The sequence below is a fragment of the Oryx dammah genome, unplaced genomic scaffold, assembly GCF_014754425.2.
Source record: "Oryx dammah isolate SB20612 unplaced genomic scaffold, SCBI_Odam_1.1 HiC_scaffold_9, whole genome shotgun sequence".
Lineage (NCBI taxonomy): Eukaryota > Metazoa > Chordata > Mammalia > Artiodactyla > Bovidae > Oryx > Oryx dammah.
In genome coordinates this window covers 800559-811658 of record NW_024070193.1, presented here as the reverse complement: position 1 = coordinate 811658, position 11100 = coordinate 800559, and the positions used below count along the sequence as shown (strand labels likewise).

At 58.0% G+C, this 11100-nt stretch overlaps 1 protein-coding gene across 1 annotated transcript in view; it reads right to left on the bottom strand.

Annotated features, from left to right (window-relative positions):
• The window catches only part of LOC120868049 (ankyrin repeat and BTB/POZ domain-containing protein 1-like), a 26874-nt gene that overhangs the window by 14325 nt on the left and 1449 nt on the right, over window positions 1-11100 (bottom strand). The window contains exons 2-3 of the mRNA XM_040246632.1: window positions 944-1662; window positions 311-385 (exon numbers count right to left, since the gene is read on the bottom strand). Coding sequence (XP_040102566.1) covers window positions 311-385; window positions 944-1360 — 492 coding nt within the window. The 5' untranslated portion in view covers window positions 1361-1662. The remainder of the gene's footprint in view (window positions 1-310; window positions 386-943; window positions 1663-11100) is intronic.

Sequence of the window (11100 nt, the reverse complement as noted above, 5' to 3'; positions counted from 1 at the left end):
GAGAGAGGGGACGCAGACCCCCGAGAGGGGACGCAGACCCCCGAGAGGGGACGCAGACCCCTGAGAAAGCACGCAGACCCCCAAAAGAGGACGCAGACCCCCGAGAGAGGACGCGTGTGGAAAACCGACCAAAACGACACACGGGAGAAGCAACCTGCAAAGACACGGCACCGTCCACAAAACCAGACGGAGGGGCAAGCGCAGAGCCCTGGGGGTTTAAAACCAGGGAGCCCTCTTCTCGGGCGCTGGTGGGAGCAGCTCGTCCCCCGCAGCGCACACAGGGCCCGGCCGCCCGCCCGCCAGCACTCACACACTCTATGTTCTCGGTCATGTTCAGGACGACGTAGCTCTTCCCGGCCAGGTTGCTCCAGTCTTTGCAAATCACCTGTGCAGCGACACAGAGGGAGTCTGGAGGGGGTCTGAATGGAAACCCCAGAGACGCGAGGAGGGCGAGGCCGGGTGTGGCAGCCGGGTGTGGCAGCTGGGGGCGCAGACCAGCTGCGTCACCTTGATGACCGACAGCCCCTGGCCCAGCCAAAGCTCACAACCCGCTCTCTCGGGGACAGGAGGCGCGGGCCCAGAGGCTCCAGGGCAGAGGGAACTGGAATGCTCTGAAGGGCGAACAGTGCACCTGTGGGCGGACACCCAGGCTGGCCGCCCAGGACCACCCCTTTCCTTCTGGGGCCAGGGTGGGCCAGGCTGGCGGTGTGTGAGAGTGACTCGTGGGGTGGGGAGGACAGCAGGGCGGCGGCACACGTGGGGGGCTGTGGGGAGGAGGGGGGCTGGCAGGAGCACCCCCCAGCAGCTGTGACAAGAAGGGGGACCCTGAACCGGGGATGGGGGGAAGGCTGGGGGGTGGGCGGGTCAGTGTGGAGAGGACACTGCTGCTGGGCCATGAGCCGTGCCCCTGGAATCTGCCCGCCCGCCCACACGGTCACTCTACCTGTGTGGAGTCCCAGGGCCTTCTGGATGGAGCCGCCCCAGCCGGCTCTTCCTGGGGCTCCTGCCTGAGGTCATCTTGCCCCAGAGTCACAGAAGAAGGTGTCAGCTCTGTGCCTCTGGGGGCCAGCGGGAAAGAGGCCGAGGCTCCGGGCTGCAGGGCGTCTCTGCTGGGGCCCTCAGCCCTGCCGGGAGCAGCCGTCTGAGGGAAGGAGGTGGGGGATGGCCCCGTGCCCGGCCGGCCGGCCAAGCCCGCGGCTGCAGCAGCGGCCTCCACACCGGGCTCCGGAGGGGCCTCAGACTTGCCGCCGCGCCCTGTGGCCGGCAGCACCGTGGGCCCTGCCCCACGGCCGGCCGCGCCCTGACCCCTCAGGGTCACCGGGCTCAGGCTGACCCCAGGTGGGGACAGGCTGGGCTCCATGCTGCTGCCTGCCTCCCCACCCGAGGCCGCCGGGTCCCCTGACTCCTCGGGCCGGTGCTCAGGGGACCCCGGGGCCTGGCTGCTGCCCGCTGGCGGGAAGCCGGGGGCCTGCCTTCGGGCGTCCTCCTGGGGTCCGGTCACCGGCAGCAGCTGCTCCTCCTCCTCCTCTCCGGGGGCCACGTGCCAAGGTGGCCCCACCAGGTCTACCCCGGGCAGCGGGGAGGCAAGACTTGGTGTCTCTTGACTCTGGCCCGTGTTGTCCGTGGGACCCGCCTTCTCAGTCAGGTCTGGAAAAACGTAATCTGTGGACAGAGAGGGAGATTTCATTCCCGAGCTTCATTGTTCATGGATTTGCTAAGCAGATGATAAAAACCACCAGGAGAGCCTCAGGGGGGTGGTGGGGAGGTCGGCGGACAGTGGGTTACATGGGAAAGGCGTGGGAAACAGGCTGGACTGCAGGGGACAGACAAGGCTGGGAGACGAGCCCCAGGCTGGCCCTCACTTCCTTCATGGGAGCAACGTTGGCAGCACCCTGCCAGTGTACAGGCCCCAGGGACCCAGAAGGCAGCCACCTGCACCCCGCCCCGGTGTACAAGCCCCACCAACCTGGATGGTGGCTGTCTGAGCCTCGGCCCAGTGTACAAGCCCCAGGGACCGGGCTGGCGGCCGTCTGCGCCCCGCTCTGGCAGCGGGCTCTCCGCATCTCTCTGGCTCCTCGTCTGCGCTCTCCCCTGAAAACCTATCATGACCCTTCACCCCTTTCCTAACAGGCTGGGGTGGGGGTCTTCCAGGTGAGTCTGAGTACCCTCTCAGGGCAGGTGATGACCACCATCCCTGACCGGCACTCCTGCTCTGAACAATGCCAGGTGGGCGGTGGGGGGGGGCGGGCAGAGGCTGAGCCCTGGTGTCTGGAGCCTTCCCATGCTCTCAGCGGCACCGCCAGCAGGGAAGGAGTGCTTCCTCACCCACCAGCCCCCGAGAACGGAGGCCTCCTGGAGACTGGGACGTCTGTCTTCTCAACAACATGTGAAAAGCACAGGCCAGTTTGGGAACTCATTCAAAATGTCAGAGTCTACATCTAGGTAGCAACAGATACTGGTGGCCCCACTTTGTTTCAGAATAATAAACGTCACCGACATGAAACTCCAACAAAAAAATCTTAATTTATCTACTTAAAGAAAGAAATTTTATGGAAGCTAAAAGTAATAATGATAATAAACATCAAAGTTCTGAAACACCGTAGAACTGGAGCTGGGAAAGGTCTACGGGGGTGACTGAGCTGCTCAGCCTCCTCCTCCTCCCACATTTCTGACAAAAGAGACAATTGTTTTACACCATCAAAATAAAAGTCTAAAAACACAGATACATTTCGGTTAACATGGAAAGCAGATGAGCTCAGAGAGTCAGATAACCTCTCAACCAAAATAAAGAGGAAAGTCAACAGTGGAAGAAGGACGTCCTCACCATCAGAATCAAGGAGAGGGAAGTGCTGTGGGCTTATGAGGACACAGAACGCAAAGCTCAGTGGGCAGAAGACAGAGCTGCAGGTCATCCTAGCGCCGCAGAGAGACACAGACACACTGCTTCCCCAGGGCGAGAGCAGGCAACCAAGCCAAGCAGTCTTTAAAAGGAAAAGGTCTCGATTTATTTGCAGGGCAGCAATGGAGAAACAGACACAGAGAACAGACTATGGACGTGGGGCGGCAGGGAGAGGCCGAGACGCGTGGAGGGTAACGTGGAGGCTTATGTCTCCGTATGTAAACTAGAGAGCCAACGGGAGTTTGCTGTATGTCTCAGGGAACTCAAACCGGCTCTGTATCAACCTGGAGGGGTGGGATGGGGCGGGAGATGGGAGGCAGGTTCAAAAGGGAGGGGACGTATGTAGACCTATGGCTGATCCATGTTGAGGTTTGACAGAAAAGAACGGATTGTGTAGAACAATTATCCTTCAATTAAAACAGACACTAAGTAAGAGAACAGTTCTTGGAAACTAAACGTCATTTCAATGGATGTGAAATTTTGATAGAACAGAGCTTGAAGAGAAGTCATCAGAGCAAACGCAGAAGGAAAGCAAGCTAAGGGGTGAAGGCGGTCCGCGTGGGCGGCGTCTGGGCAATGGGGTCCTCAGCAAGACAGAGACACCCCAAGTGCAGGCCTCACGGGAGGAGCCCTCAGGCTGGAAGGGTCGTGAATGGAACAGTGGCAGACGCACGCCCGGCCTCACTCTCAGGACGCGCAGCTCTCAGAGCACAACCGGGCTGCCTACAGAGCAACAAGGAGCGGAGGATCATCAGGCTTCTGACAGCAACAGTCGACTGCAGGGAAGGACACTCACTGTCCAGGGTTCTGAGGGAAGCGCATTCTGAACTGGGAATTTTATACCCAACCAAACTACCATTTAAATGCAGTTACAAAATAAAGACGTTTTCATATACACAAAGTCTTAAAGGTTTTACTATCCACAAATTCGGAGAGGATTACCTAAGGGAAAGAAAGTTCCCCAAGAAATCCAAAAGGAAGACACAGGAAATCAGGAAACTACAAGAAATGTCATGAAAATATATCTCAGGACAGAACTGTACAGCAGGCCTAGAGAGCAAGCATTCAAATGAGAACAAAGACCCAGAGGCTCTAACAATTACTATTTTAATGAGAAAAATTTTTACTTTTTAGAAGCTGATGATCACTGAAAGTCCACTGTAAGATTTAAATGAGTAAGTGAAACCACCCACCCACCCCACTTTGTTAACTGTGCTCTGGAGCAGCAGAGACTTAGTAATTTAAGATATAGCCCTGCACACTCTGTAGGAAGCTGACCTGCTCCCGGTGCAGAGGAGCCAGGGTAAGGCCTGCTGGTGGGACAGAGCCCAGCAAGGAGACCCACACCAGCCTGTAAGATGGAGCAGTCTAGCAGCCCCTCTACAAACACTGAGGAACAGGCAAGACTCACAGGCCACAGGAGGAGAGCCAGGCTCAGGAAGGAGCATGACAGACAGCAAAGCAACGCGCCCCGAGAGAAGGGCGAATCAGCCCACAGAGGGGCTCTCGGAAGGAGGGATCATCCACATCCTCAGAGACAAAAGACGCCACCTCCGTGAAACCAGGATCGTGCCTGCCAAGTTGCCGCAGTCGTGCCCAACTCTGCAACCCTACGGACTGCAGCCCGCCAGGCTCCTCTGCCCGTGGGACTCCCCAGGCACGAGCGCTGGAGCGGGCAGCCACGCATTCCTCCAGGGGATCTTTCCGACCCAGGATCAAGCCCAGGCCTCTTATGTCTCCTGCACTGGCGAGAGGTTCTTTACCACAGCACCACCGGGAAGCCCCAAATCAAGGAGAGAGAAGAACAGAACGGCCTTACTTCAGTCTAAGCATGAACTTCATAACTGACCTGCTTCAAACAAAAACGCAACACAAAAGCATGACTGAAATGGGCTGGTTGACCACTTGGCAGGAATCTAGACAGCAGAATGTCAGATGGGTGCCTGGGCATTCAAACTTATACAACCGCTTCCAACTGTGAGATCCCATTCCTACCCAGAGAAGGAAGTGGCAGTCCACGCCAGTGCTCTTGCCTGGGAAATCCCACGGGCGGAGGAGCCTGGCGGGCTGCAGTCCATGGGGTCTCGAAGAGTTGGACACGACTGAGCAACTTCACTTTCCCTTTTTCACTCTCATGCACTGGAGAAAGAAATGGCAACCCACTCCAGTGTTCTTGCCTGGAGAATCCCAGGGACGGGAGCCTGGTGGGCTGCCATCTCTGGGGTCGCACAGAGTCGGACACGACTGACGTGACTTAGCAGCAGCAACAGCATTTCTACCCTGAGAGCAGAGCACAAGAATTAGATGAAGGAGGGGATCAAAGACAGCAGCAAGGAGTCAGGGGCTTGTCACAGTGGTTCAGGAGAGACGGAGCTGACGGTACTAGAGACGATGAGAGGGCCGGATGCAAGGGGTGGCCCAGGGCGGGACAGCTGGCCCACAGGAGGGTCAGCACTGAGGGAGGAGGGGCTGACTGCGGAGGGAGCCATGCCATTAGCAGAAGCGGTGACATCAGAGGCAAAGGGCGCTGCAAGCAGCCAGCAGCGCAGATAGGGCCTGACAGGGGCAGGTCAGCGAGGCATGACCCTGCAGAGTCCCGCTGGGCAGAGTGTCCCCAAGGGGAGGCCTGAGCTGACACACCCTCTCCTGCCCAGCGCTGACGCGCTTGTCCAAGGAACAGTGGGGCCCTTGGCTGACCCGGGCTTCAGGTTTTCCTGTGACAAGAGAGGGTGCAGAGACCCAGACTTCTAAGGCTTTTTCTAGCCTAGGGAGTCTAAGCTTTGGAGAGAGTTTTGATGAATGTGTCTTACACCAGCAGCATCAAAAACAACTCTACTGTCCAAAACAAGAAAGATACAGGATTCACTGGGTTTCAAGCTACCGCAGACAAGCAGGGCAATCTTCTCCACTCTGCGTCCCCAGCGCCAGACACAAAGCCCGCAGAGTGGACAGCGGCGCAGCCTGCCTGCTGAGCTCCTGGTGCCACCACGGGCCTCCCGCATGAAGCCCGGGGGGGATCAGACTTCCAAGCTCGACACAGTCTCCTCTGCAAGCTGCGTCAGCTCCTCCCCTCTCCCTAAAGGTCTCGCTTTCAGACCATCAATCCTGACTCATCATTTCTGGACTTCTTTCTCAGTGAGTTGACTGTTTCTGAAGGCTTTATCCACTTCCTCAACACAAAGGCTCCCAAACTGACATCTCCCACCAAGCCCCCAGCCTCCTCCAGGCCCTCCCCCCGGGGACCTGGCGGATCACTGACTCTCCCTTGTCCTTGACATCAGCAGAATTCTCTTTTCCTCTTTCTTCACCGCCACCGGCGCTGCTGCTGCTGCTAAGTCGCTCAGCCGTGCTCAACTCTGCGACCCATGGACTGCAGCCTACCAGGGCCCCACCCATGGGATTTTCCAGGCAAGAGCACTGGAGTGGGGTGCCATTAGGCATCCAAAATTACTCCTTCCCCTTTCGCTGTGGTTTTACCTCCACTGAATATGAGCTGTGTGGCTGTGGACTTGGCTCTTGGCCTCCACGCCTCCTTTCCCTCACCGGAAAACTAAGGACAGTGCGCAGCACGCAGGTCTGTGGTCTGCACTGGACAGGCAGCCCTGGGCACCACCGACAGCACAAACACTCCGCAAGCGTGGCTCTTCCACGACCAACGTCACATCACGGCAGGGAAGTGGCAGCGCCGTGGACCTGTGCTCCCCAGGGCGAGGAGAAGGTCAGCACCCAGGACAGAGGGCCGGAAGCACAGGACCATGTGTACTGACAAGACTGCGTATGACCTGAACCGGGGCAGTGCCTCTCCCACCAGAAAGGAGGGTTAGTGGGAGGCCCGCCGGGGGTACAGACTCCAGACCAGAGATGAGACAGGCGGTGACACGTGAGCAGCTGGGGGGACAGGCCCTGGTGGGGTAAAAACGGGATCCAGGGAAGAGGGCAGTGACGCTGGACCGAAACGTGAGTGCAGACTAGCAAAGAAACCAAGCTTCACCTAAGAGCAGCTGGGTCTGATGAACGGAGGAAGGTAAGACGAGTGTGACACTCCCACCAAAAACGCTCACCCTGAATCTGCTTAAGGGGAAACGTGAGGCAAACCAAACCTGAGCAGGGGTCTACAAAATAACTGCCCCGTCTCCTTAAAAAAAAAAATCAAAATCAAAATCATCAGAGACAGGCCTGAGTGTTCCAGAACCGAAGAAGCGAAACACAGAGGAGGACTAAACGCAGGCCCTGACCCTGGACTAGACGGTGAACCGGAGAGGGTCACCACTCCCCTTCTGCTACTAGGGATGCTGCTGGGAAAACTGGACACACTTTGCAGTTAAACAGTGTTGTGTCAGGCTTGCCTGATGGCTCAGCGGGTCGAGAATCTGCCCGCAATACCGGAGGTGCAGGTTCGACTCCTGGGTTGGAAAGATCCATTGGAAGGGGGCATGGCAACCCACTCCAGTATCCTTGCCTGGAAGGTCTTGTGGACAGAGGAGCCTGGGGGGCCACAGCCCACAGAGGTGCAAAGAGCTGGACACCACACAGGTTACATCGAGGTCCATTTCCTGATTCTGATTAACACACTGTGGTGTGACCAGAGAATGTCTTTGTTAGCAACACACACCCAAGTACTTAAGGGTCAAATGGGCATTTTGTCTGCAACATACTGTCAAGGGCCTATGGAAGAACTTTGTCACCAGTCTATAAAACATACACAGAATGACAAAGCAAACGCAGAAATATATTAATGATGAAGGATCTAAGTATAGAGTATGTGGAGATTTCCTTGTTGTCTGTAAATACAAGATCAGCCACCAGAGGAAGCACGACAGGGGGCAGGGCAGGCCGTCTGGAACTCAAGAGGAGAGGGCGCAAAGGGGACGGGAGACAGAACGGCTCCTGTGGGGAGGAGGGAATCCACCAGGGGCACCAGGGCCAGCAAGCTGAGAGAAGCAGGGAGGCCAGAGCAGGCGTCCTGCAGGGAGGGGGTAAAGCCACCAGAGAGGAGAGGGAAGGAGTGGGGGAGAGCAAAGACGGGAGGAGGGTCAGCAGGAGGAAGAGGGGGGAGGAGGACAGAGGGGAGGAGGAGAGGAGAAGGGGGTCGGCAGGAGGAATGAGGGAGGAGGGCACAGGGAGGAGGGGGTCGGCAGGAGGGGCAGGGAGGGCACAGGTGGGGGGAGGGGCTGGAAATGCGGAGCTGGACTAGAGCGCCAGTCGCGCCAGCAGGATGGGGAGAAGGGCACTCCCCCTCGGACACGTCTCATGGGTGGACAGACTCCTGGAGAGCCCGTCTCCTGGGCGCACTGACCTGTGGACTGTAACGTCTGCTGGGCCATCACAGGCTCCCGGACGCCACCGTTTCTGGAGCACTCGTTTTCTGCACAGCGCTGCCTCTTACAGTCTCCAGGACTCCACAGCGTCACAGTCCCCTGGAGCACCAACATCTCTTGGAGCACAGCGGTTGCCTGGACGCCACCGTCTCCTGGAGACCAAGGTTCCTGAGCACCACTGCCTGCTGGGCAGCATTCTGGAGAGCACCGCTGTTTCCTGGAGAGCACGGTCCTCCATACACCAGCATCTCTTCACTGCATACTGAACACCACGGCCTCCTGGACCCCACAGTCTCCTGAACACCACTGCCTCCTGGAACACCGCAGTCTTCTACACAACACTTTCTCCTAGAGAAGTGTCTCCTGAACACGACTGTCTCCGAATACCACCGTCTCCTGGAGCATCACAGTCTTCTGGACACCCCCATTTCCAGGAGTAACATTAATAGGAGGCTACTGACACCACGGTTCATGAACACCACCATCTCCTAGAGTATCGCAGTCCCCTGGACGCCACCGTCTCCTCAGCACCATAGCCTCCTGGACACCACTGCTGCCTAGACCACCACTGTCATCTAGAGACTACCAGCTCTCGGTCACTCTTGTCTCCTGAAAATACCATCTTCCCAGAGCCACAGTCTCCTGGACAGAACTGTCTCCCAGAGCAACTTGCCTCCTGGATATGACTGATCCTGGGTAACTGCTGGACGCCACGCCCAGTTTCCTCTGGGCTGTTTGTCTCCTGGACGGCCCTGCCTCCCAGAAACCAGCCTCCTGAGCGCCCTCCCTGCTGGACCCCACTGTCTTCTTCGTCCTTTCTCTCCTGGAGCTACGAGGTTTCCGGAGCGTAACAGACTCCTGGAGCACCACCCTCTTGGGAAACACCGTAGTCTTCTAGACACCACCTTCTCCTGGACACCACAGTTTTCTGTGCACCACTGTCTCCTAGACAGCAGTCTCCTGGAAGACCACAGCCTCCTGAACAACACTGTCTCCTGGAGCACCAGTGTTTCAGGACGGTCACTGTTCCTGAGCCCCGTGTTTACTGAGCACCACTGTCTCCTGGACCCCACAGTCTGCTAGACACGCCTTTCTCCGGGACCCCACAGCCTCCTGTGCACAGCAGAGTCCTGGACCCCACTGTCTCCTTTACGCCATCTCCTGGACTATCACGGTCTCCTGGGAGCCACTGTCTCCTCAGCACCACTCTCTCCTGGGAACCATGCCTACTGATCACCACTGTCTCCTGGACCCCACTGTCTCCTGAGCACCACAGCCTTTCTCTTAGACAACACAGTCTCCTGAGCACCACTGTCTCCCAGAAAAACAATATCTCCTGAGCACTATAGTCTCTTTGACACCCCCATCTCCTGAGCACCACAGCCTTTCTCTTGGCCAACCCAGTCTCCTGACGACTATTTTCTCCTGGAGCAGCACTGTCTGCCGAAGCACCACCGTGTCCTGGAGAACCACAGTCTCCTGGACACCACCTTCTCCTGGAGCACCGCCGTCTTCTTGATGGACTGCCTCCTGGAGCACCGCTGTCTCCGGGAGACAGTCCTGGAGACCGCTGGCTGCTATGCAGTACTGTCTTCTGGAGACCACCGTCTTCTGAGCACTATTATCTCCTGGACACCACCGTCCCCTGAGTAGCACCCTCTCCTGAGCTCTGCCATTTCCTGGAGTACCATATTCTGCTAACATCCCCATCTCCTGGAGTACCAAAGTCTCCTGAGCCACCAAGCTCTCCTGGACACCACCGCCTCCTACGTACTACTCTCTCCTGCAGCACCAGTCTCCTTCCCAGCACCACCTTTTCAGCACTACTGTCTCCTGGACCACCACCCAGTCCTGAGCACCATCTTCTCCTGGACCACCATTCTACTTGGACTCACTGTCGCCTGGAGCACCACTGTTTCCCAGAACACTGTTTTTCCTGGACACTACCATCTCCCGGACCCCACTTCCCCTGGAGCACCACCTTTCCTGGAGCACCACTCTTCCAAGACACCACAGTTTCCAAGAGTGCCACCAAGTCCTGGACGCCACCATCTCCTCAGCACCCTCTCCTGCAGCAGCACCGTCTCCTGGAGCAACCCCGTCTGCTGGACGCCTCTGTCTCCCGTACACGACCGTCTCCCAGCGCTGGGTCGTGTCCGGGAACGCCATCGCGGGGCTGCACACACCTCAGGCCACAAAGGCCTGGCCTGAGACCTCTGCGCTGACAGCCCTGTGGCCGTGGAGAGCGGGGCGCCACCCTGTCATCCTCCAGTCTCTGTCTTCCTGTTCCATCTACTTCAGGGGTCTGGAGTCAGGTCCCCCAAACCCCAAAAGCCTGTCAAGGACAAACACACACCTCACCTGGACACAGAGCTAAACAAGCAGAGATGCCCAGGAGACACTTTCCAGTCAGCGTATTAGGACATCAAAGCTTGTCCTCGTGCCCTGGACAGGCAGCACAACTCGGGCACCAGAGTCAGGAAGGGTCCCTCACAGCCCACACCACCTAGGGGAGGCTCCAGCTAGGCCCCAATGTATGAAGATCAAGGGATGGCTAAGCTGCCCAGGGCTCAGCCAGCCAGCCAGGTCCCCTCACTGCCCCTGAGACACGAGAGGCCCACCTGGGAACTCATTCAATCCCTCTCCCCAGCAGCTCCCCTGCCCGATGCCCTGGCTGACGAGCTGAGGACTGGCAGCGCCCCCAGGTGGCGGCTGTTGGAAACGACATCTCCCCTGAGCTATGGGGCACATCAGGCCTGCACATCCCAGTGAGGGCCCACAGCCCTCCGGTAACGGGTGCAGAAACAAAGCTCGGAGCGGGGAGGACACTCTCTCTGGAGCGGGGAGGACACTCTCTCTGGAGCGGGGAGGACACTCTCTCTG